The sequence below is a fragment of the Crocodylus porosus genome, unplaced genomic scaffold (genome assembly GCF_001723895.1).
Source record: "Crocodylus porosus isolate Cpor-Errol unplaced genomic scaffold, CroPor_comp1, whole genome shotgun sequence".
NCBI classification, from domain to species: Eukaryota; Metazoa; Chordata; order Crocodylia; family Crocodylidae; genus Crocodylus; species Crocodylus porosus.
Window position 1 is genome coordinate 2,790,657 of NW_017728944.1, and position 25,678 is coordinate 2,816,334.

The 25,678-nt window shown below is 57.9% G+C and overlaps 1 protein-coding gene across 5 annotated transcripts in view; it reads left to right on the forward strand.

Annotated features, from left to right (window-relative positions):
- Positions 1–25,678, forward strand: part of RARA (retinoic acid receptor alpha) — a 96,808-nt gene that overhangs the window by 64,146 nt on the left and 6,984 nt on the right. For 3 of the 5 annotated variants that reach the window (XM_019550346.1, XM_019550345.1, XM_019550348.1), the window contains exons 3-4: positions 22,690–22,838; positions 24,668–24,809. In XM_019550346.1, the coding sequence (XP_019405891.1) occupies positions 22,690–22,838; positions 24,668–24,809 (291 nt within the window). Of the gene's footprint in view, positions 1–6; positions 195–22,689; positions 22,839–24,667; positions 24,810–25,678 lie in introns of those variants that run through there. The other 2 variants (XM_019550347.1, XM_019550349.1) reach the window with 1 other exon arrangement.

Below are 25,678 nucleotides of genomic sequence, written 5' to 3' on the forward strand. Positions count from 1 at the left end.
CCGCCCGGCCCCGGCCCACCCCGCCGCCGGGATGTACGAGGGCGTGGACGTGGCGGGCTTGACCCCCGGCCCCTTTCTCGCCATGGACTTCTACAGCCAGGGCCGGGGCTGCCTCCTGCAGGAGAAAGGCATCGGCACCCCCGGCCCCTACGGCCCGCCCGGCCGCAGCCAGCTCTGGACCGGCTCCAGCCACTGTAGGTACCGCGCCTCGGGGCCGGCGCAGGGGTGGGGGTCCTGCTGCCTCCCGCAGCTCTGCCCTGCAGCCCCCTCTCTCACCCAGCCGCGCTTGTCCTCCTTTGCCTCTGTCCCTCTCCCCTTACTCCCCGCAGGGCTGATGCCCCCGGCTGCGCGGATGCCATCACCCCCTCATCCTAGTGCGTCCCAGCCTCCCCGCTTTAGCACCCGGGCCAGGGGGACAGCGCCTTGCCAGGCCTGAGTGGGGTGGCTGCAGGAAGGCAGTTGTCTGCGAGAGCCCTACCCCCCGCCTCCAGGCTGGGGAAAGGAGGGAAGCGGCCCCAACCCAGCAGGATATTGAGATCCTGGGTAGATAAGTGCCCTGACAAAATCCAATTAACTAAATAGTACACTGCGGCTTTATTCCTCCCTAGAGATAGGGCTGGGGGGGGAGGGGTGCGGGTGCTCCCAGCCAGATGCCTGGATGCCAGAACAGGGGTATTGTTTGGTATGCTCACCACCTCCAAGTAAACCTGCCCCTCCCTCCTGTACATCTTTCTGAGACTTTGGGGGTCCCGTCCCTGTAGGTGGGGGCAGTCGCAGAGCCCCACTATTCCTCTTATGCCCCTAGGTCAGAGCTGGTTGCTTCCCCCACCAGCTCACGAGTCCTTTAAAGGGTGATGTCTAAGATACAAAGTAAGGTCTTTCCATTCTTGCCTGGGAGAGCTCCAGCCCACCCAAGGGCAGCGGAATGTGCCACAACCCCTCCCCCCCCAAGGGTCGAAGCAGCATGGGCAGTGCCAGGATGACAACTCGTGCGTGCCAGCAGATGGCTCTCCCCTGCCCTGCTGGCAGGAGAAGCCCTTTTGAATCTCTCCCCTCCTGGGCACCTTCCCAGGGCCCTTGCGGAGTGGGTGGGTTAGGGGCCCGCTTGCAAAACAAGCTGATGGATTTAAGGCTTGTGTAATGCAACTCCTTGTTTTTGCCCCCTCCCTCCCCCAACCGTCCAGGGGAAGTGGGAGGCTCAAAGCGCTGTTGTTCCAAACCAAAATGTAATTTCCTTTTCCAAGATTTGCTGCTAGAAGGAGAGTCGTCTGGGTCAGGCATCGGGGTGGTGGGGAGAGGGGAAGAGGAGTTCGTTGTCCCTGGAGGGTGACGTGCTGGGAGCTGGCCGGCTGTCAGGGTGCGTGTCACGCTGAATGCCCACGCCAGCCCCATGGGAAGTGTCCGCTGTGCTGCTTTGGAAGGAGAAACCAGCGTGTGCCCTCTGTCCATGTTTGTGCGGGGGAGGTGTGCAGCAGAGGCTGTGCCAGGGCTGGCTTTTCTTGTCTCCTTTCAAGGGGAAACGGGGTTGCATTCGCCTTCATGTCCTGGAAGGGTCAAAGGTCACTTGTTTTCGTAAGCAGTGGGAATTGCGTCTTCATCGGGTGACGGAGGTGCTGGGCGGGACACAGGGTACTAGCACAATGCTTCAGGGCCGCCCTGTAAAATCAGCTGCGCCGGCTCTTGCTGGGTTTTGGATCAGGCCCTAAGCCAAGCCCAGGAGATGTGGTGTGGGATGTCCATAGTTTGGGAGCAAGTGTGGCAGTAATTTGGGCGGGTGGCCAGCTTGTCCTCATCTCTTTGGGGTGCCCCATCAGTTCAGACATAGGGTGAGCCTTCCCTCTCCCCCTCCTGCTGCGGGATCTCCGAGCTGGGTTTCTCCATCCTACGTGCAGTCTTTTCTTGGTGTGGTGAAGGGGAATCCAGGGCGCTTCCTGCAGAGCAGATGCCTCAGCCGTGTTCCCCCCTCCCTTGCAGAGCAGACTCAGCCGTGTTCCCCCAGGGATCCCTGGGTCACTTACGTAGTGCTCTGTGCCCACTGTTATGGTTGAATGGAAAATCACTGCCAGGCAGGGTTGGTTGCTTTGGGGAAAGTCCTTCCCCACTGTGTTGGCTCCCCAGGACTTTCAGCCTTTATAAAGGAGAAAGAAACTCCTTCCCCTGTTGGGGCTGTGTGACCTCTCCCATGCTGGTCCCTGGGGCCCCATGGCAGGGAGAGACAGGACACAAGGACCAAGGGGCTGGTAAAAGGGTCTCTGTTATATTTGGGTGCCAGGTCCTGGCACGAACTAGGTCAAAGGCATGTTGGCTGTAGGCCACAAAGGGGCTGGGGCAGGGGAGGCCTTGGCCATTCATCCTGATGGTCTGTCCAGGTCTGATGTCACCACAAGGCTTAAATGGAAGCAAGACCCTTCCTGAAGGCTTTGCATTAAATCCGCCAGATCCCAGAGGTGGGGCATGGCTCTATTAACCTGCTGGGGTCCCTCCTGGCAAAGGACAGACCGTTCCCTGCAAGGGCCAGCCCTGACCTCCCAAGGGCTGCTTATCAGGAGATCCAGCCTTTGCTCCTAACAGAGTGCCTTTTCCCCATTGTCTCTGGGGCCATTTGACCTTTCCTTCTTATCAGGGAGTCAACACAAGCCTCTTCAAGGGGCATTTGTTAGTGAGATGGAAAAAATACTCAGAATGTTTGTTAGTTTTCCGGCAAGGAGAGGGGATGGCTTTTGAGCTCCCTGCAGGTATTGCAAAAGGCTCCTGCTCTGAGCTCTGCTAATCAACCGCCCTGCACCCCCCCCCCCAACACACACACACCTCCCTGCTGGTATGCAGGCGCCTTCTTGTTCTGGAAGCCAGATGTGGGTTTTGGCTTTTGTGGGGGCATGGTGAGTTCCTCCAGGCATTGCTGGGGCGGGGGGGGCTCTCACAGGGGTACACTCTGTCAGGTCCCAACGTGGGAGAGGTTGTGGGGGTTGCCCAGGTGGTGAGGCTGGCTGGCAGGACCAAGCCTGCCTGTGGGAGCCAGAGGCAGCTGTGGGGTTGTAGTGACTGACAACAGAATAACATGCAAGTTAGAAGGGGGGAGGGGGGATTTCTCCTTTGTGAGGCCCCATGCTGTTTTGGGCAGCCCCGACTCATAAGTGCACAGCCTGGCAGCCTGCTTGGGCTGGATGAGGAGATGGGAAGCAGCTGTTGGTGTGAGAAGATGTCTTGGGAGCAAGTGAAGTGTTGGGGGATGCTAGAGCTAAACAAATTAGTTTGATCCAATAGACACCAGGCCCTGCTGGGGGGCGGCTTGTTCAAAGGCTGGTTTGGGGGATTTTCTAAAAGGGTGTTTTTGCTGTGTGCAGCTGGTACTGGACTGGTTAAAGCTCTTACAGTCTTGGCCCTATGTCTCATCTCCCGCACTCACTGGCTTGGCTCTAGAGTGAGGTGCCCAGGTCCCCCGTGCCAGCCAGGTGTTGGGTAACCTTGGTCGTGGCTGACCGGGAGTGCCACAAGAACTTAAGGTGGACTCCTCCAGCTAGCTGGCCTCTAATTTCTGGTGTCCTGGGCTCTGGCTGCCTGGCTAGAGGCACCTTGGGGCTGTGCTGCTGCAGGGACAGGTGCTGGCACCCCCTGTGGGAGCTGCAGGTGCCTTGGACCTGGAGTTGGCTATGGAGAATCCATAGCTGCCTTTGGACCCATGTGGAGAGGGTTAGGGGGTGTTTCCAGGTATACCTTGGTGCTGCTGGCTGTGGGTCCCATGGGCAGTGGTGAGGAGTGGGGAGACAGGGGTAGGCCAAAGTTAGCAGCTCCAGGGGGCCGGATCATAGCAGGGACAGTGCTGGCAGCTGCAGCAGGAGACACCTCCTTGCCATCTCCCACCCTTGCTTGCAAACACCTGCTCCCCCACAGGGAGAACAGGAACAGGTCTCAAAATTGTGGCAATGGTCCCCCTCCGTGACAGAGGCCCTGGTGATTTTGGAACCAAGGACATTTTCTGCCAAGGCCCAGACAGGGCCTGTGTGTCCAGTCCCAGAGTTCATGGGGGTCAGGCAAGGGAGGAAGCTGTGTGGGGTCCCCCAGCACCCCTGCTTTCATTCTTCAAAAGGAGTTACCCAGGTCCCTGCACAAGACACACTCTGTGTAACACCCCCTCACTGGAGTCGCTTGTATTCCTACTGGCAGTGGTGCGTAGGGGGCGATTGGCCAAGGGTATATAGCAGGGTCCCAGTGTAGTTGCTTCATCTGCAGGGGGGCCAGGAGCCCTCCTGTCCTCACCATCACAGGCTTGGCACAGTCTTTCCACCTGTCTTGGTACCACAGTTTAGGGATTGCCTCCTCCCTGTTGTGTTCCAGACCCCAGGGGCATTCACAAAGTGCAAGGATCACTTGTGGTCTGTGCCTGTGGGGGCCACAGTGGATACGGTGGCGGCGGAGTCTGGGGTTGGAAGGGGTCATGGTGCCCAAGTGCCAAAGATGGGCCTTCTGGAGAAGCTGTGGGATTGCTACTTGCGGTGTTCAGCAGGGGATTGCCCAGAGGAAGGTAGGAGTCTGAACCACAGTCTGTACTTACTGACCCCATCACATGGCAGCTTCTGTAGGGTAGTGATGACTAACTCCAGCACCACAGGACTCTGCAGTGCTGTTGCAGAGGCTGAGAAGTCACCTGGGGCTGAGCACCAGCATGCGTGTGTGGGTGAACATATCCTCATGCTTGATCTCCCTGCATGCGAGATCAGTCAGCTGAGGAAAGCAACGGCTTGTCCCAGGCTGGAGGTGTGTGGGTGCCTTACTCTGCCTTGTGGTTGCGGTGACCCCACTGTAATGTTGCCCAGCCCAGCAGGGCATGGGGCCATTCACCCCCCCAAACTCCCTATCCCATGTGATTTGGAGTTCCTGAGTGGAGGGTCCATGAGCTGCTTAGAGCCTTGTGTTGGGCTTGGAGACATGGGCCCCAGCTTGGCTTCTGTCACAGAGTAGACTCCAGCAAGTTCCTGTGCCTTTCGAGCCTCAGTTCCCCCCCTTTATATAACAAGGACAATGATCTTGATGTGCTGTGAGATCCAGGCGCTAGAGAAGAGGAGCTCCCCTGCTGGTTCCCACCTTGTGTAGGCAGAGGTGGTGGTGTGGTCAGGCAGGTGAGGGGCAGAAGGCCCAGGCACAGGAGCCAGGCCCCCAGGGGTTCTGCGTGGCTGGAAAGCTCTGTCACTGTGGATTCCCATGGCTTTTCCATCTCACAGTCAAGAAAGTGAGCTTATGCTGAGAGAGTGAGCTGTTGAGCTGGGTGTCTTGCCCCCCCCCACTATTGCATGAACTGGTGGAGATGGAGTCCTGTCTCCAGCCAGTCTGTCCTGACCCTCTCAGAGCCCCAACCCTGCCCAGAGTCTTGGCTGCTTGCTGCTCCAGCTGCAGGGTGGGTGGAGGGTCCAGGGTCGGGGCTCTTGCCATGAGCTCAGCAGCCTGCAGTCCCCTCTGTACGTGCATGCGTGTGTGTTGAGGCAGTGCCCCAAGGTGCTTCCTGCCTGAAAGCTGGCGTCTGCGCGTGGTATTGGCATGCAGTGGGCATTGGGAAGGCACAGCCGTCTCCTTGCATTAGCTGTGCTCTGTTGCCCCTGTCCAGCCAGGCTGTGCCACAGGAAGCCTCTGGCGCTGCAGTTTTTGAGCAGCACTGGACGAGCTCCAGTTTCACAGGTGTGACAGGAAGTCAAAGCCCCTTGCTTCAGGGCAGGAGGGCTGCAGAAGTATTGAAGGAACTTTCCATCCTTCTGTACTGTTCGGCTTTCTGGGGTCTAGGCATCTTGGGCATGTGCCAGGTTCTGCGTGGTTTCCCCCTGTCCTTGCAGGCTGGCAGCACAGCTGGGTGGGCACCTCCCTGGACATGGTGGTTGCAGCTGCCATGACCATATATTCTCACTCAAATAGTAATGGGGAGGAGGCTTGCCTCCAACAGGGTCTGCTCAGGACTCCACACCCCACATTGGTGTCTGGAGTGGCCTCAGGGACAGCAGAGCAGGAGGACCCAGCTGATGCAGAGAAGTGGAGCTGGGGGGTTGTGTGCAGCCCTCTCCATCCCCTCAGTGCAGCTGCCTCATTCTCTGCAGCTGCAGGGTGGTTGCCAACTGGAGAGGCTTATCTGGGGCCCTGTGAGATGCGGCAGGTCATGTGGGGAGTCTGTGGCAGGGCAGAGACTTGAATCCCCGTTTCCTGAGTCCCTATCCCTGGAGTTAGCCTGAGACCTGTCCCTGGGAGGCAAGGCTCTGGCCTAGCTGATCTCTGGTGGTTTCCTGGGGCAGGGTCGGTCTCCCTGGGCTTGCCTCCATCTCTGGCTGCTCTTTACCTAGGGGCCTCCTTCCCCTCCCTCCCTCCTGCCCTGGTACAGGAATGCCAGGCAGGCTGGATTCTTATCTGCAGGAAAGTGCTGGAAGAGCAGGATCCCCTTCCCTCCCCTTCAACCTGCCCCTGTGCAGTTATTGGCTTTGCTGAGGATGAGGTGGAGCGGGGGGAGGTCAGGGCTCTCCTAGAGTAGATAGTGCCCCCCTCCTCTGTCCCACCCCACTTGGAGGGGCCCAGAGGCTGTTTGCACCCCCAGTGAAACACCTGTGCGAAGGGATTAACCTGTGGATAGGGAGGAGGGCGGAGGGTGAAGGGCTGGGCATGTCCAGAGGAGTGCCAGCCAAGCTGTGGGGGCCAGGGATTTCATATGAAATGTGGTGGGGGGTAGAGCAGGATTGCAGGGTTCCCTTCCTGCCTGGAGAGGGAAGCTGGAAGCAGGGAGGGCTGGGAGCCAGGACTCCTGGGTTCTGTCTGCGGCTCCGGGAAGGAAATGGGGGCCAGTAGGTTAGCACTGGGTGGCCTGGGAGTCAGGACTCCTGGGTTCTAGCTGTGGAGGCCTCTGTGACCTTGGCAAGCCGGGCTGCCTCTGAGCCTGCTTTCCCACGCCTGGGAGCTGGGCAAGTGATGGTACAGGCCTGACTGGGGATCCTGGGCAGGCGGTGCTGGGCCAGTGCTGGGCACTCTTGTGCAGGGCTATGGTGCGGGGGGGGGGGAGGCCGGCGGGAGCCCTGCGGGGATGTCTGGGGCGTGTCCGACTGGATTTCCTGTGGAGAGCTCAGGAAAAGCAAACCCATGTGGATTCCACATGGAGCCAGTGGCGGGGGAGGAAGGGAGGGCTTTTTTTCCAAATCATGTTTGCCCAGGGAAGCTCTGCTCAGATGCAGCATCTGGCTTGCAGCTGGGGTCTTGCTGCTTCCTCTCTTACTTGTTTTGGGAGACAAGTGGGGTCTAGAGGGTTAGTGGGGGGTGAGGCTGGCAGCCAGGACTCCTGGGTTCTACCCCTGACTCCGGGAGAGGAGCAGGGTCTGGTGGGTTAGAGCAGGGGAGGCTGGGAGCCAGGACTCCTGGGCTCTGGAAAGGGAGAAGGTTTTGCTAGTTCTGGGGTGGAGCCCAGACTCCTCATTATAGTTCTCCCTTTTCTGCAATATTCAGTCCCTCCCTTCTCATACTGGTAGGGCAGGCAGTGGTCAACAAGTCCCCAAAACCCCAGGCAGGGGGTACCCTTGTTCCACCTCAGGATTTCTGCCTGTTTACAGAGACTGAAACCACCTCTCCCCACAAACACATAGCCTCTCTCCAGCAGAGCCAAGTGCTGCCCGTTTGGGCATGGCCAGGGCTGGGTGGGGGTGCTACAGTATTAGGACTTTCTCTGGGCAGCCAGCCTAGATGCTGGGGACAGCACTACCAGGGGTGGGTAGGGGCTGACCAAGGGTCCTCCTGTGAGGTACCTCAGCTCTTTGCTTTGCAAAGGCTCTGCAGGCCAACAGGGGGGAGGGTGCCAGTGTTGTGCAGTCTTGAGGCATTTTTACCAGACAGCATGCACCCAGCATGGCTGTGGCTGTCGGTGAGGCCTTAGCACTCCAGGGAAGCGTGGCCCCAGCAAGCTGCTAGCGTTGGGCACTTTGCATGAGCTAGGCTAGGAACTGGCTGGCTGACAACGAGCCCTGGGCACTTCACCTCCTACCTCTTGCACCCTCGATTGCCAAGTGACTCTGACTCCTTGCCAGCCACCATAGGTCTGTGTAGGTAGCTGGGAGCTAACATCATGTGGGCTTCAGTTAGCTGGGCTCTGCCCAGGCTTTTCCCCTGCTGGCCCAAGGACCTGGATCTGTGCCACTGAAATCTTCTCTGGGTCCATGTTTGGTGAACTTGTAACCAGGCTGGGCCCAGTCTGAGAGCGTGCCCCATGCAGACAAAGGCCCAATCTTGTCTGTGAACAAGGACCAGCCCTCTAGGCCTCCCTACCTTTGGCCCCATGACAGGGAAGCGATGTTTGCTCTGCATGGCCCTCCAGGAATCCTGGGGCTAAGTCCTGCTTCTCCTTCTCGGGCACCCCTGGGCTCTTGGAGTTCACTGCCTCCCTTAAATGACCGCCCCCAAGTCTCGACCAGCGCAGAGAGGGCCAGCCTGGTACTGAGATGTGTAGGATGGGCCTTGGTGTGGTGGCATGCAGTCCAGACAAAGGGGCTTCAGGCTGCTGTGACCAGGATAGTGGAATGCATCTGGCCCTATACTTCTGGGTCTTACCACCAGTGCTAGGTGTGTCTGAGGCATCGGCAGGGATGGGAGGCAGCAGCAATGACCCTTCCATCTGCCCCCTACCTTGGGGGCTGTTAGGGTATGAGGGCTTCCCAAATTGATTAGTGCCCCTGCCCCAGCTGGGTGTCAGGGTCCCTCAGCACCCATGTGGTCAGCATGGGCCGGGGAGCCCATCGGCAGCAGCGCCACTCGGCACATCAGGATCCTGTCAAATCTGCATTTGGCGAGTGCTGCTCTCCACAAGGAAGTTCTTAAATTATATAAAAGAGGCGATAAATTATAGACGCCGCTCGCTCAGTCACATTAATGGATCCGCTGCCTCAAGTGGAAGCAGTGATTTATTCTGCGCCCGCCCGCCCGCGGGAGCATTAAAGAGCACGTTCTGCTTCTGCATGTCACTTGTTAAAAATGTGGTTGTCCTCCTTCATCCTCCCCCTCCCGCCACCCTCCCCAGCCTGCGCCACCACAAACGAGGTGGAAAACGAGGCCAGATGCAAAGCTGGCCTGTCCTGGAAAGACCTCGCCACTGCCTGGCACTAGTGTTTGGCCAAGAACTCCAGTTCTTGGGGTATCCATCCTGTGTGCTCAGTGCTGTATGGGAGTTATGGTGTCTGCCCCCCAAAGCTCTCAAACTAGCTAGTGGGTGGCAGGGATGCACTAGGGGTGATGGGATGCATGTCTCCTTGCCTCTTGGTTACGGGGGCAGCTGGCAGGGCTGTAACATGACTCCTTTCTCCAGAAGGTGACTTGAAGTCCAGCTGTGATTGGCAGTCCCCATGGGGACTGGCTGGCACCAGCTGTTACCAGTGGGGTTGGGTATTGGATGCCAGAGCAGAGCAGTTCACTCTGAGGGTGGCACTACTGTAGAGCCTGGGATCTCCCACTCTTTTCCCCACCAGCCCCCTCCCCCCACAAACTGGTACCCACAGGGCCTGCTGTTCTGGCTTCTCAGTTAGGCCTGGGTGTGCCCAGTGGTTGTGAGCCTTATTTCTTAGCAGGCTGAGGCCTGGAGAGCTGGGAGTGGAACCCAGGCATCCCTCAAGGTGCACATGTCTCTGGGGTACTGGCTCCCCCTACCAGCTCCATCCTCCTAATCTCCTGTGTGGCCTCATGGCAATGGCTGGTCTCTCATCCTTGCAACACCCTCAAAGCTTTCTACACCAGACTGGTGGCCCCCATGGAGCCCCTCAGCTGCAGAATCCATCCAGCTGGGCTTCCTGCTGCGTGAAGGACATGGCGGTGTGGGGGGCAGCAGGGCTGCCACAGCTAGCAATGAGAGGACCTGCCTTTGGGGATAGGGTTTGGGAGGCATCCATTTGTTTGGTCACCAGTGGTTGGGGGTGTGTGGGAAGCATCTCATGGGCATTGCCCCCATGCCATGCCTTTCATATGCATCAACTGGTTGGGAGCAGATCAACAAGAGCCACTTCCATGTAGTGATCCCTGGTACTGTCTCTGGCAGCCAAGATCTCCTGAATCAACAAAAATGCCAAAGCACACAAAAATAAAGATACAGACACCTTCTGTCATACAAAAAAAGAACTGATTAGGAGGCGAGCTGTGCTGACCCATCATTTTGAACCCAGGTTCCCTCAAGCAAGTCTTCCAGAGCCCTTGAAATAAAAGGGCTGGCTTATTCCCAAGCCCATTTCCCTTGCCATGGTCAGGACCGCAGAGGGCACCATATGTCTGACTGTACCTTGAGGTGCAGGGAGTTGCCCCTTTGAAGCAGTTTTGCAGCCTGTGGCTTTTCCTGTGTCAGAGTGAGAGCAGAGGTGTTGCAGGGAGGAGGTTGTGGCCCATCTGAGACCTTGGACAGGAACTGAGCAAACAGGAAACACCCCTTCCCTGAGACAAACATGCAGCACAAATGTGAGCCCTGATCTACACCAATGCCAAAATCCACCCCCCTCCATTCCCTGTTCCACTTGGGCCTGCTCCTTGGTTGGTGCTGCTAAGGGAATTGGGTGCCAGGGCTGTCAGGAGGAATCAGGGCTGACTCAGTGCCTGCAAACAAAGGTGTATGGGTAAGAGAGACTCCAGAGCTGTTGAAAGGCAGCCTGCAGGCCAGGCCCTGCCCCTCTCCTTTTGTGGCATTGTCATTTGCTAGGTGAGAACTGTGTCCCTCTAGATCAGACCCATATCCAGGAGCCAGTCACAATGAAAGAGCAAGCCACACGGCTCCAGGTCTGTGAGCGTCGGACTCTTTGGTTCTGTTCCTACCATTGCCTTGGCACTTATCCTGGGGCAGACCCCTCTTCCCTGGGGTACTTGAAGCTGGGCAGGAGCAGGCACTGAAAGGCCCTGCAGGCACCTGCTAGAGGAGGACTGGAGCTAGCCAGTGAGGGGACCTATTCCAAGATGCAAACAAGCTGGATGCTGCAGAGTTAGGCACTTGTTAGGCACAAGTTCAGGCACTTGTGACAGGCCTGCTCAGGCCTACTCTGGGGATTTCGGACAGTGGAGGTTCTGAAATGCTCCAGTGGCTCATGTTTAGTAGGCCTAGGGTTTCTAGCAACATCCTCCAATGCAGTAAGGTGTTGGCTGGTACTCGAGCAGAGGCTAGGCAGCCCCCTGCTCTCCTGTCCTGCAGCAGTCCCTGGGCACCCAGGCTGGAGTCCTGCTGCTTTCTTTTGCAGTTCTGGTTCTGTCACTTGGAGACTTACCTTCCTCTGGTACACAGAGCTGGGTGCTGCTCCAATGCCGTGTGAGTCCCAGGCCCCTATGGGACAGACCAGGACATGTAGCAGCCCATAAGGCAGTCAAGGGGAACTGGCACTTGAACCCTCCATTGTTGATCAGAGCAGGGACCCATTGCTTCCACCATCAGCCCTTCTCTGCTCCTGGGCGGCACTGGGGAATGGTGAAGGGAGGATCTCCTGTGGCAGGTGGTATTGGGTTACCTGCCCTTGGGGTATGTTCTTCTATCTTTCTGCAATAGAGGTTATTCCCCGGGCTCAGGTCTTTCCCAAGCCCCCATCTGGGCTTAAATGTTCCCTGCTGGCTCTTAAGGTCCTGTTTTCCATCAAAGCACTGGACACAGTTGGGAACCCACCCGAGCTCTGGGCACAGTGCAACATCTTTGCCCTTGTGGCATATTCTGGGTCATGTCTGGGGAGAGCCTGGGGGCAAGGTGTAGATCTGAGGAGGGGCAGCAGGCACTGTGGGGCTGGGGTGGGAGCTGTGGGGCAGTTTGCCTTAACTTCTACCCCAGGGGGGCTGCCTGGGTCAAAATGAGGCCAGGAGACAGGGGAGCCTGGTTGCCCCCTTCCAATGACTCCAGTGCTGACTGTGGCTCTTTGGCAGGGGCACAGGGGCTCTGGGGGTACCTGGTATGTAACCAAGTGCTTGTTATTCTTGTGGCAGATTCCCAGGGCAGGAGTCGTGTTGTGTAATGTAGATGAGGCTGTTCCTCTGGCCCCTGCCACAGACCACTGGCACCTAGTGTCATGACCAGCATGCCATTGCAAGAGGCCCTGACACTGGGGGCAGAGGTGCCTGGATGTCCCTGCAGCTGCTGGTACCAGTTCAAGCCCAGCTCCTACCCTTGCCCCCAACATTCCCCCCACTCCTCTTTCCACTGCTCCCACCGTAAGTCACCAGGTTGGTCTTGTGCTCAAATTATTGGCTTGGTAGCCTGGATGGGCAGGGGTGAATGAGGAAGGGTGCCTGGGTTTGTCACGAGGTGTTTGAAGTGAGGTTGGCTATTCTGGCTCTCAGCATATGTACCACATGCCCCAGAGCTGGGTTCAATTAGCTACATGTCATACAGAGTGGCCATCTCGTGTCTCAGTGCCAGGGCCCTGCAGGACTTGGAGCTGTGTTTTCAGGATCCCAGACATCCATGCTCCCTGCTTGTTGGGTTGGGTGCCAACTGTGGCCAGCACTGAGTGGGGGAACCCTTTAGCAGGGTGCGCTTTGGACAGGGCAGGGTCCAGGGGAAAGAGCCGGCACAGTGCCCACCCCGTAAGTGTCTCTCCCGTGCCCCAACTGCCTATAGTCCTCAGCACAGTCGCTCCTGATTCACGCCAGGCCTGGGACCCCTGGGCCTGGGAGTGAACAGGGACAGCATTGTGCTCTGGGTAGAGTGGTGGTGGGGTCGGGACTCCTGGGTTCTGTTCCTGCTTGGGGAAGGGGAATGTGATTTAAAGGTTATTGCGGGGAGTGGCCTGGGAGCCAGGCCTCCTGGGTTCCTTTCCTGACTCCTTGGCTTGCTGGGACCTCAGCTCAGTGGCTTCCTTGTTCTGTGCCTCAGTTTCCCCCACCATGGGGATAACAGTCCCAGGATGGTGGCCGTGTATGGGGGCTGTCAAAGGACAGAGTGCTTATGATTCAGTTCCAGAAGTGTGTGTTGGGGAAATGTCTAGGGGGACTGGGAGCTGCTTAGGCATGTGTATCCTCATGTACCCACTGCTTGTGCCCTTTCCCCCCTGAGCTGAGGCTTGGGGAGGGAGCATGGTGCAGGGGCCAGGGTGTGTGAACAGGGGTGCTCCAGTCCCAAAACCCTGTGCTGGAAAATAGTAGCAGGGAGCAGCCTAAATGGTGTGATCCTGAACTGTCCTGGATGGCATAGGTGGCACTAGAAAATATTATTTGTGGGGGGCTGAATGGTGTGTCGCGCGCCTGCCTGCCCCCTTCCCTCCCTCCCGCAGGGCTGTTGCAGGCCAGCGTGTGCTGGTGCTGGGCATGGTGCTGCAGCAGCGGTGGTGCTGGAGCTGCTGTTGCTGGCCCAGTTTGGTGGGGCTAAGCCCTGTTAGCCCCCAGCTTTCTGCCACGTATGCCAGAGGGGTTAAGGGAGTTGGGAACTACCACCTCCCAGCCAGCTCCTTCCTAGAAGTAGCCCTGGTGGGAGAGAGAGGCTGTGGTCCCTTGCGTGGCCTGGAGCCCCTTGCCAGGGGGCAAGCCCCTCTGTGTGAAGGTGCAGATCTCCCTGGGAGCCTCTCGGGTGCGGCACAGGTAGAGGTGTTGTTCCCAGCAGGGCAGGGCCAGCATTGTGTTTGCCTTGGCTGCCAGGGCTGGGACTGCGCACTGGAACAAGGCAGCGCCGACAGCCCAGTGCTCTGGGAGCCTGGCAGCCCTGGCTCTGGCTGGGGAACAAAGGGCCTGTCGGGAGCTGGCAGCCTGCCTGGTGTCTTCCTCACGGCTGTGCCAGGCTTGCATCCTGCTGCCTCACCTGTCAGCCCATGCCCCTGCCCACCCACCCTGCCTGGCCTCTCCCTTCAGTCACAGCCCTCCTGGCAGGGGGGGCCTGACTTGGACTCCTACCTGGGAATCCCCGGAGGCTGTTCTCCAAGCAGCCCCTGGCTTTCTGTCCCTAGTGCCTGTCACTATGCATTGGGGTCACAGGTGGCTCTTGCTGGGCCTTGTCTACCTTGAGGTGACTGGGAAAGGACTAGTTCCAGGGAATGCATCAGGCCCCAGAGAGTGGCTGAGTGTAGGTGAACAAGGCTGGGGGCTCCTTTGAGAGAAGAGGACGTGTGTGTGAGAGAAGAAATGCATGCCTCTGTTCAGGCACATGCACGAATATACTCCCTCCCCTACCCACACCCATGCACATACAGTGTTCGTGCACTTGTGTGCATAAGTGAGAACAGTGCATCCTCCCTTTCCTGTCAACCACGCGTACCCATCCTGTATATGCCCATGTGCTTTTGGAGTCCCCTGAAGTCAGGCACGGGAAGAATAGCTGGGTGAGATTAATCCCACCCCCTCAACTGCCCGCCTGGGATTGTCTGTTGTCGGAGCACACTGTCTTGGCAGAAGTTAACCCAACAATGGGCCCTTTATGCAGCGCAGCCTGCGCCTTTTGTTGAGTGCCCTTTCATGTGTTGTTCCCTTCATCCCCACCCCATGTGTCTGCCTTTCAGCAGCCTCTGCCTTGTCACGTTGGGGATACCTTGCTTGTTTGTCCAATTAGTGTCCCTGTGACCTCACCCGAATTGGACGCCCCACCCGTCATCCCCTCTGCCCCTCTCCCACTAGCTGCAGCACCCCTATCTCCCCCCATAATACCACCTCCCACAGCTCACTGCCATTTCCAGCTCTCCCCTTGTCCCCCTCTGCCCCATGGCAGTGCCTGGCCATTAAGCTGTGTCCAGGCATGGGTAGCACCGTGGTACTTTGAGCAGGCTGACTGGTGATATCTGTGCCATCTAGATAGGGAAACTGAGGCATGAAGTCTGTGGTGTATTTGGCGTTGGGATCCAGGAGTCCCAAGTTCCTAACCCCACATCTTTCTTCCTGCAACAAGAGTAGAACCCAGGAGTCCTGGCCCTGGTCTCTTCCTGTAACCAGTAGACCCTGCCTGCAGGGGCAGGACAGAGCCCAGGAACGCTGGACCAGAGCTCGCCAGGGCATTCCCTGGACAGGGCACTGCTCACAACAGGGTAGGCCTTGGGCAGGGGCTACTTTTCCCATGCAGGTGATGTCAGGCAGCTGTCCCAGCTAACAGTGCCCCATGGCCACCCTTCCCACCGGCTCTGCTCTTACTTGCCAATAGCCTTTTCTCTGTTCCCCATCCCCCTCCCCCAGTAGCATGCTGGGCTGCCTGTGTGCTGGGCTGCTGCCTGGATGTTGGGGTCAGGCTGCCCATGTGCTCCTTCACTCCCCAGTTATGTCCTGTACCACCCTCAGAGCTTTCAGTAAGCTAACTTTGCTGCTGCCCAGCCCCTGCCCCTGCTCAAACTGGGAGCCTTTGCCCTGGTACCTGTTTGTGGCCCCTGCAAGAGGGTCAGAGCAGTGCCAGAATACAGGGTTGCTCACAGAGACCTTGGCACGTGCCCCATGTGGTGAGCTCTTGTTCCTCACAGCAGCTGTAGTAGGCTGGGGCAATCCTGGGGGGACTAGGTGTGAGGGACCAGGTGTGGGAGAAGCCAAGCCTGGGGATGTAGCAGCTCCATGGCAGATCCAGGAGTAGAACCCAGGTGTCCTGACACCTGGTCCTATGGTGGCACTGGCTCCTCCCTTCCAGAGGAGAAGCTGGGCTGGTGAGGGCCGGACATACCCAGAGGCAGCTGAACCTCCTGTGTCACAGTACTGCCTGCTAGCCCCAGACTGGAGGTGAGTTGTTTCAGCCCAGGTTGGGCTGCACAGTGTTTCCTCACAGCGTCTGTGGACAAGAGGCAGAGCCCTGGCACCATGCTGGGTGCAGCGGCAGGCATCTTGCATTGAACAATGTGATCCTCTGGCAGTTAGTCTCAGCGGGAGCTGCTGGGGCCCAGCGTCTTGGGCTCTGAGCCAGCTCATCCCGCCAACTCCGAAGGGCTTGGGGTCAGCGCCTCTGTCCTCTGTGGTCCCCAGCCGCGTGGTGCCAGGGACGGGAATCCCCCTTGTTTGTTCCAGTCTGGCTCCATATGGCATCGCTTGCCCCTGGCCCCTGCCTGCTTCATCCCGTCGGCTGTGCCGGGCTCATTCAAAGAATACGGCTTCTGTCTGCCTGCTGCGACCGCCCAGACTGCCACCCGGCCTCCCCACGCCATCCCTGACCTCACGAGGGCCACGCTAGAGAGCAATTAATGCAGCCTCCCTTGCTGTGATGGGGAGCAGCGGGAGTGCGGCAGCAGGGACAGGCCTGCCTTTGATGGGGAAACAGATCTCCCATTGTTCCAGGCTGGTGGCTTCCCCTTTTGTCTTCACCCGAAAGTCTCGGAGGCTGGGTTGGGAGTGAGGGGCAGGAAGGTTGTGTGAGCTGGGGGTGCTTGAAGTGTACCCCTAGACCCAGCATGACTCTGTTTCCAGCTGCAGGGCATGTGCCTGAGGCTGGTGTTTGTAGAGATGGAGGATCCCTCTTGAAGATCACATGGGGCACAGACCTGTGTATGCAGGGGTCCCTAAGAGCAGTCCCAGATCCCTTCTTCCCCAGCCTCTTCCACTTTGCAGGGCACAGCTCCATCTTTGTTCATTAGCAGCTCCTTTCTGCCCTCCTGCATCTACGTCTCCCCCCCAAGTTGTCTTCTGCAGCAACTGTGACCTTCATAGATCTGGGGGCCCCCAGGGAGCCCAGCACCCGGAGCTGCTCTCAGTTAACCCTTGCATGCCTGGTGCCCACCTGCAGCAGCCATTGCTGTGTCTGGCACCCTGCCCTACTGCTGTTGATGGCTCAGCTGCAAAGGTAGGGGGCGGACGCTGCCCCACAAGAGCCATGCTCTTGCTCTCTGGGGAGCCTCCAGCTCACAACCGCCTTCATGTGCTTGTGGCTTTGTCAGGGTGGGGCTGCAGAGAGCCCTGAGGGCACCTGAAATGTGCTGGGTGCCTCTGGAAGGAAATTGATCCTTCCCTGTCTTGTTTAAGCTCTGCGTCTGGGCTGTGTACTTTCCACAAGGCTGAGAGGGACCCAGGAGTCCTGGGTCCCAGGCATTTTCCTGATCAAACCACTAATCCCTACTCCCCTCCTGATGCAGGCGAGAAAGCCCAGGTTTCCTAACGCGCTGCTATTCCCTGCCAGGCCCTGCTTCCCCTCTCAGTTGCCCCTCGCAGGGAACAGAACGCAGGTATCCTGAGCCCAGCATGGCACGGCACTGCTGGGCTGGGAGACATTCCCCAACCCTACACTTGACTGTCACAAGGCTCTGTCACGAGGCTTTTCCCCAGCAGGGACTGGCTGGTCTCTGAGTAGCAGAAAAGTGCCTAGGGTGCATTCCCCTGCTATTAGGCCTCTTCCTGTGCCAAGATACTGCTCCCCCCAACTTTGACTCCTGGATCCCCATTAGTGTCTCATCTCCCAGTATGTACATGTTGGGGGAGAGGGAACCTCTCTTCCCAGGCAGGCCACTGCCCTATGCAGGGACCATGGTTAGACCTGTCTTTGGGAGCTGGGGCTGGTTTTGGGCCATGGGGGCATTCTTCTCCTCTGGAAGAGGTGGGGGGGGCGGGAATCGCTGGCGCATTAGCTAGGGCCAGGCCTTTAATATCCTGTTTGACTGGTTTACTTGGCTCTAAGTTAAGAAAAACATCGCCAAACATCCTGAGGAGTTGCAGGCAGCTCTTTAACCCCTTCCTGCCCTGAATGCAATCAGGGCTCAGGAGCTGCGAGGGGCAAAGCATATTGTCTACCCCACCTTACCCCCAGTGCCTGCTAGCTAGGAAAGTCCCTCATCAGCCTCAAAGCTCTGGCTGGTTCCTGCAGTGAAGGCTGGAGTTGGGATTTAGGTTCACACCTGCCCAGCTGCATGTCCTAGGCTATGTCTCACACCTAGCTGGCAAGAGCAGGGACCTTGGGCTGTTTCTAGGGGCACAGAAGCAGCTGGGTGGCCCTGGATCTGCTGTTCTTCCTAGAGCGCTGAGAGAGCCAGCAGAGGTGAGTGCTGATGTTTCCAATGGTATTTCTTTTGACTTTGGGAAAGATCAAGCTCCTGGTAGAGTTTAAGCTTGCATGTTAGGAGTGGGATTGAGCATCAGGGAAGATGGGGAGCAGTATGCATGCCATAGGCTCAGAGCCAGGAATAGTCTGTGCCTGCTTGGGTCGCAGTCCGGGTGGGAAATGAGGCTTGTTCTCCTCATGTTACTGGTGTGGAGCAGAGAGATCCAGAGACTCAGCCCAGGTCTCAGGGGCCTTTGGTAGAGCCTGGACTTGAACCTTGATTTCCTTTGTCTTCCCGTGGTTCCTGAACCATTCTCCCTTGCTCCACTGTTCAGGCTGTGCTGGTGGCTACTCCCTTCTCTGCCACAGGACTCTTGGCTCAGCTGCATGGTGGAAGGGCCAGATCGCCCCACCCCTTTGCCCCGTGAGATTCCCTCTGTCCTGGATGGGGTGGGTTGGTGCCTTATGTGACTGGGAGAGCTCAGGGTTGCCCTGCCCTCCTCAGAAGGGTGGCTGAGGTCTCACCTGAGCTGAGCTCCTAGCCCTAAATCCCACAAGCAGAGCAGCATGGGGAGAGGACTAGGGATAGCAAGGAGAAGGGGTAGAAGAAACAGGCTGTGGCAAGTGGCTTTGCTCTGCGCCTGGTGGCCAGGTGTGTGTCTCTGTGTCTCCTCTCTCCTGCTCGTTTGCTAGGAAAGGCCTCTCTTCTCCTGGGACTGGATGAGCTCATCTGAGAGCCCAGCCGAGGGAGCAGACCCAGCAATGGGAGGCAGTGCTGAGCGACTCCAGCTGTCATGAGGCTGAGAAGGGGGGCAGCTGCGCCAGTGCCCCTGCTGCAGTGGGGGTTGGGCGCTCTCCCCCATGGCAGGAAGGGATGCATATGGCAGGAAGGGATGCATAAGCCATGGCTGGAGAAGCCCCCCATGCTTTGAGGGAGTGGCTGGGGGAAGGACACAGGAATTGAATGCCCCAGCTCCATCTTTCTGAAATCATTGGAGCTGTGCGGGGAATGCACCCTCCCCTGGGGAGTGTATGTGTTGTGTGTGGGGGGAGAAGCCGGTGGGGGGGGTGTTATTTGCACATGGCACCAGTCCCAGGTTTTCCCCTAGAGCCTTCTGTGTTCTCCTGGAGGCAGACAAGAATCAAGCTTCAGGCTTGGCCTCTGCAAAGCAAGAGAGCAGGACCTGTTCAAGCAGGGAGACAGGGAGGTCACGTGAGCTGGAGTGTATCGTGCCCATGCAGTTGTGGGGACGCTGGGGTGTGCAGCCTGCTCTGGTTCCAGGTGGCTTTGCCTTTCCTAACCAAAGCCAGCCCATGGGTTCTGTCTAGTGCCACCCATTGCACACACACTCCCCCAGCATTGTCAGCAGAACAGCTGAGCTACAGCTATGGGCAGAGACCTACTTCTGGGAGTCCCACTCACAAGCTTCAGAGCCCTACCTCTAGGCCACAAGCCATCCTAGCTGGAAGAGGGAGGGAGCTTTCCGAAAGATGCTTTCCACCAAGACACACTGCCTGAGCCAAGTCAAAGCATTTGTTTGGGACAGGTCAGCCCCTGCGGCATCTGCAGTGATAAGAGCCGGTCATGCTTCATACTGCCATTGGTGTTGTGGCTTTTGCATCTGGTAGGTCTGGAGATCTCCACGATCATGAAACTACCCCTTTCCCTTCCTGGCTGGACATTTTGAGATGTCCCTGGGGACAGGACTGGGCAGAGCAGTAGTGCTGGGTTTGGATGCTCTGACTGCTGCAGCAGAGGGTACTGATCTCCACTGAGGTGCCTTGTGATTCACAGTCAGTATGGAAGGCCCTCACTGCACCTGGGAGCCCACCTTGGCATCTTCCGTAGCGTGTGTCATCCCAGCTGCAAGCACACAAAGGCTGGGGTGAGATCAGAGGCCTGTTACTATGTATACATATATGTGCACATACACACATGCACAGCACCTGGCATGATGGGCCTGGGGCCTCTTGAGAATTCCTGTAATCCCAGTTGGTGGGAGGCCTCTGTCGGCAGTGTGTCGCCTGTGGTCTAGAGAGGGTCTGAACTGTGCTTCGTGAGAACGCTGCTGTGTACAGCCAGCTGTGCACAGCTGTCCTGGCAGACAGGAAAGGGTTCTTCTGTCAATGTTAGGGGTGGGGATGAGTCTGTAGAGAGCAGGCCTTGCTCCTAGACCTGGTGCCACCTGGCTACCAGAGAGGGGGAGGGAGACCTCAGTGCTGTCCAAGGGGGTCCCTGCCTCTGCACAGAATGGGTAGCAGCAGGGAGACCCCAGCACCAACTTGTCTGGCCCAGGCAGAAGCTACCCTCCAAGAGCTTTGGGCATGGGAGAGTGTTTAGGACACTCTTATATGTGTATCTGTGTCTCTTTAACCCAGGGCACACTCTGGTGTCCTTCCTGGGAGATGAGGGGAGCTGCGATAGGGCCAAGCAGGTATTTGTTGACTGCATTCCTAGGGGCACATGGGAGAATGAATTCAGTCCCTGAATTTGTGTATGTGCTTGTGGACAGTCCCTGTATTTGTATGGGTTTGTGATTTTTGTAGTATATTATCTTTGGGTATATGTATGTGCTTGTGTGTGTACTGTGCCTGTATGCAGTCTGTGTGTATGTGCACACAGACATGCAGGAACCACTGTAGTGGGTACGGACAGTTTGTGTGCATGTGTGCACACCATTTATAGACACAGCTCCTTGCATATGTGAGTACATGCTCTTTCCTGGGAGGTGTGTATACTCACGGTGGGTGCCCAAGAGGCTGTGTCATTCTCTCACACCTTACTGATGCCAGGTGACTGTTGGGGCACATGTGTCCCCACAGTGGGAACTGGTCTCAGGTGGTGATGCTGTCTTGGGTGCTGCATCACTCTCCTTGGGGGCAGGATGGTGTTTCGCTTGTGAAGGCTTGTTTTGTTTTTAAAATCCTTGTTCAAGCTGGCTTTGTATGCCCTGCTGCATGTGCACACTGACACACATGCCCCAGCACTTGTGCACACACCCTGCCTTGAGGATTTGTCGAGCCTGGCACTTGTGCCTGTGGCAGTGCCTTGTCAGGCCCTGGAAGGGGCCACCCCATAGCTATGCCCCTCCTGTGAGACCCTCCTATGAGTGACCTGAGGGCAGCCTCTCCTCTCCCCTGCTTGGTTTCAGAGCAAAGGCTTAGGAAGTGCCCCTCTGGCCCAGGGCATGGTAGGGAGAGCATGGCACTGGGGTGCTGGCTGTGATGCCAGGTGTGGAGAGGATGGGGTGGATGGGGCAAGGCTCCCGCAGTACTGTTAAGACGTGCAGTGTGGCACTCCCAGGATGCACTGTGTCTGCCTGAATCCCACATCTTATGTCTGTGGCCTGGAAATGTCAAGTCACATCTAGCAGGCTCGCAAAGTGCCTCCCGCCCATTCTGCCACAACCTGGGGGTGCTGCTGGATTCCAGATCAGCCCATGCCTCAACCCCTGTGCCTTGGCTTCCTTGGGAGGTGGCTATGGGGAACCCCAAGATCAAGGGTCTGGCAGCTCAGGGCTCTGATATCCGCTGCCTAGGGCTGCACGAGGGTCCGCGTGACTCTCCTGCAGTCATGCCCTCATGGACAGGTGGGAGGTGCCCACCAGGCAGGGATGCTTCCCTGGGTGATGCTGTGTGTGTTGTAGGCTCATAGCTCCCTTCTCTGGTCAGTTCACAGGGGGTCCTGCTCAGAAAGGAGCAGAAGGACTGAACCTCCCAGAGGCTGTGGTGTAGACTGCATCCTCAGGGCAGTGCCAGCCAGGTATGCTCCTACCCATGTGCAGGGAGCTATCTGTGGCCTGGACACTGCTTTCATGCTTACACCCACCTGATCCCCCCACACTACCCCCCAAATACCCTTCATCTGCTCTGGTGGTGCCTGAAGCACAGGGGAAAGTGCTCCTGGTCTTGTAGAGAGCATTGTGTGGTACAGCAGAGAGGCACCTGGCAGCCTTGCAGCTGGCTCTACACTGAAGCAGCACTGGTGTCCTAGCACTGGGGCTTATCGGGGGAGCGTGGCCAGCTGAGGCTGCCCCTCCAGAAATACTGCTGACTGCCAGGATTCACCCAGTGCAGCCAGGAGTTTTGGATAGAAGCAGTTCCCTCCCCCAACAATGCTTCCTTCCTTTGGTGCCGGAAGGCACTGGGAGGACTTTTGTGACCCATGCCCCAGTGCCCTGCCTGCCTCTTGCATCATCCCTGATGCATGCAACACGGCCCTCTCTATCGCACGCTGGCTTCTCACCAGCGTCAACAGCTGTGCAAGGCATTGGGGTGGGGGGGCAGGTCATTACGAGTGCATGTTCTCGGTCTCAGCAGAGCTATGAGGGGGATGCCCAGCAGGGTGGGCATGGGGTTGTGTGGCAGCAGCACAGACCTGGAGCATGAGTGCTTTGCAGGCTTGGCATTCTCTTGTTGGCAGCAAGGCAGATGGGGCTTTCTCCAGACCTATCTCAGGCTGGGGGACCAGTGATTTTCCCCAGCTCTGAGGCCCTACTTTGCTGGGGCTGGGCTTAGCTGGGGGCATCTCCAGCATGATGGAAGGAGGCAATGTGGAGTTCACGAGGCAGGGTGGGGCACAGGTCCACGACGGGCTGGGAGCAGAGGCGGTGGGTGGCTGTGCCAGGCTGCTGTGCCCCCACTTCCATGTTCTTCAGATCTGTCCCCAAGGCCAGGGTGAGCCCTGTGGAAACCCCTGCTCCCAGGAGCTGCCTGGTGTTGGGCAGTGCCATGCTGAGTGGTCCCTCCTCCCACGGGGGAATGCAGCAGACAGACCCTGAGCAAGCCCTGAGCCCTCTCCTTCTGTTCTCTCTCCCCAGCCATAGAGACGCAGAGCACCAGCTCTGAAGAGATCGTCCCCAGCCCCCCCTCTCCGCCCCCGCTGCCTCGGGTCTACAAGCCCTGCTTCGTGTGCCAGGACAAGTCCTCGGGCTACCACTATGGGGTGAGCGCCTGCGAAGGCTGCAAGGTGAGTGTGGGGCCCATGTAGCAGAAGGATTGCCCAGCAGCCAGGTCAGATGAGAGCACCTGAAGTCCTGGGCTCTAGCTATGGTTCTGACACCAACAACCCCTCCTCACTGTCCCCCCCGTCCAGCTTTGGGGGAGTCATTTAACCTTGAGGCAGCTGCTAGCGGGTTCCTTGGGATGGGTTGGGAGGGGACAGCAGCTCCCAGTGTGTCACCTGTGGGTACACCAGGGTTCTGCTTCCACACTTCAGGAGGGTTCTGCTTGTTTCCTTACCTGAACACTGGGGTCCTTATTACTAATCTACCCCGCAAGGAGCCAGCAAGCACTTGTCTAGGTCTGGACAGCCCCTGTAATGGGTTGGAAGTGGATTTTTGGGGGGTCGTACCGGTGTCTGTAATGATCTCACCCTGATTCACAAAGAGCTTCCCCCCTCTCTCTGTGTACCAGCCAGGCCTCCTCCTCTGTGGTGCCCATCTTTCCTGCCAGGCATAAAGGTCAGGAGCCCAACGTTAGGCCACTCATGGCACGTGGTGCCCTACATCTGGCTGGTCAGCCCTGCTCCCTGGGTGTTCTGCTCTGGGCTGTGCCAACCCCAAAGTGGGCACAGTACCTGCTCAGCTGCTGTGGCTCCTGCCCACACTGTGGGCAGGATGTGGAGCCTTGCTTGTTGCAGCAACCTACAGAGTTCGGAGTGCTTTGCCAGGCAGGGTGTAGTCACGAGGTCTCAGGACCTCATGGAGGAGAGTTAGCATCTATCCCTTGTGGGGCAGGGGAGGGAAGTTGAGGCACAGAGAAACATAAGCATTTGCCAAGGTCTGCCAGCATGTCTGCAGCAGAACCAGGAAATGAACCCGGGAGTCCTGGCTCCCTGCTCTAACCCGCTAGACCTCACTCCTCCTAGAGCCAGGTCAGGAATGCAGGGACTTCTGGACTCCTGACTCAGGCATGCTGTACAGTGGAGAGAGCCCCTTCATCCATACTTGGGGGGTACTTTGCAAAGTATTTAGACATTGGGAAGTGCCAGGTGCTGAAGGCAGATGTTCCTGCTCCATTCAGAGAGCCTTCCAGGCAGAGGGCACATGTAGCCCTGACCTGACATGGGGTCTTTTGGGGTTCCAAGGGCACCTCTTGTAATGCTTTCCTAAGCATTCAGTTTCCCAGCAGTCCATCCAATCTCCACAGGCATGTAGTGTTTCTGTACTTTCGAGGCACCTAACCCCTGCATGGGAATGAGTTTGACCAAGCCCAGAGGGTGGGTGCAGCAGCTCTTGGTTTGCCCTGTACTAGTGGGAGCCTGGTTTTCAGGCCGCTCTAATGGAGACTGGGTGAGAGGAAAGGCTCATAACTGGGGGTGAAGCTAAAATAAAGCTGCCCTTTACCCCAGAATAAGACTGCTTGTATTGCATCAAGGGGAGGGGGATGACAATTATACCAGAGCATCTAGGATACTGGGTCTTAGGGCTTGCCTATATGGGACAAGTGATGACCGGCTTGTCCCAGTTAGACCAGTATGGAGATGCCTGATGCTAGCATAGCTTATTTCCTTTTGGCGTAGGGAATAAGGGGGTACACTTCATACCAGTGTGACCTCATCCACACCTGACACGATGCTGCCTTGCATCACGCAGCAAGACTCATCCCACGCTGTGCCTTCTCACGGCACCGTACTATGCCCTGTGGGTAAGAAGAGAGCAGTCCAGAGCCAGGCCCAGGGTGAGGTAGCTTCCAGTCCAAGGCTCCACAGTTGTGTTGGTGGCAAGGCAGGGGAAGTGGGTTGGATGAGCAGTGCTGCCTTGCTCACTACGCCTGCGGCCTGGGTGCTTTCCACAGGGCTTCTTCCGCCGGAGCATCCAGAAGAACATGGTGTACACGTGCCACCGGGACAAGAACTGTATCATCAACAAGGTGACACGCAACCGCTGCCAGTACTGCCGCCTCCAGAAGTGCTTCGAAGTGGGCATGTCCAAGGAGTGTAAGTGCCTAGGCACCAACCTCCCCCCCACCCTTTTCCCCGGGGCAGGGCAGGATGGGTGAAGCTCCATGGGGAAACTCCAGGCTCCTGGCCCCAATCCCACCTCCGACCAAGACCTTTCTCTGCAAGGGAGAGAGTGCTGCTGGTTGTGAGGACGGGGCAGGGAGATAGGGCTGACTGGAGCAGGCCGTGCTCATTGTGGGGGCACCCAGCTCTAGGTTCTCCCTTCCGCACATTGAGCCTAGTAGGGCTGTAGGTACGTTTCTGGGGGCTTGTTGTGCGGTGGTCAGTGCCGTTCGGCAGCATTGCGGGGGCTGCTCTCCCAGGATTAGAAGTGAAATCCCATCCCCACCTTCCTGCCGCATGTCTGCTGGGGTCAGGGGGAGACATAGGGTCTGGTACCTGTCCTCTGAGGGGTGGGCCGTGGGGGTGGCTCTGTAGGGTCACAGGAAGCATAGTTTGGTGGGGGGAAGGTGTGAGGAGTGGGGGGTGCCTGTGGGAAGGAAGGGGGGGTGGGTCTGGGTGCCCAGCCCTGCAGCGGGCAGGGAGCCATCTTGGGTGCAGGTAACATCCCTCCACCTCCGTTCCCCCACACCCAGTCACAGGGATTTTCCAATTTGGGCCACGCAGCGGGGACCACCCCTTTTGAGCCAGATCCAGGCTGTTGCCTTGGCAACCCGTGATTGATGATGTCAGAGATAAATGACGCTGACAGAGGCCTCCTGGCGTCTGCGTGCCAGTTGTCATGGAGCCCGACTGTAAAAACCTCCCTGCTCACGGCGGCATCGCCGGGGGTTAGATTAATAAACTGGGGGGGATCGATCCGGCTGGTATGAGGGGGAGGGAGGGAGGGGAATGGAGACCAGTTG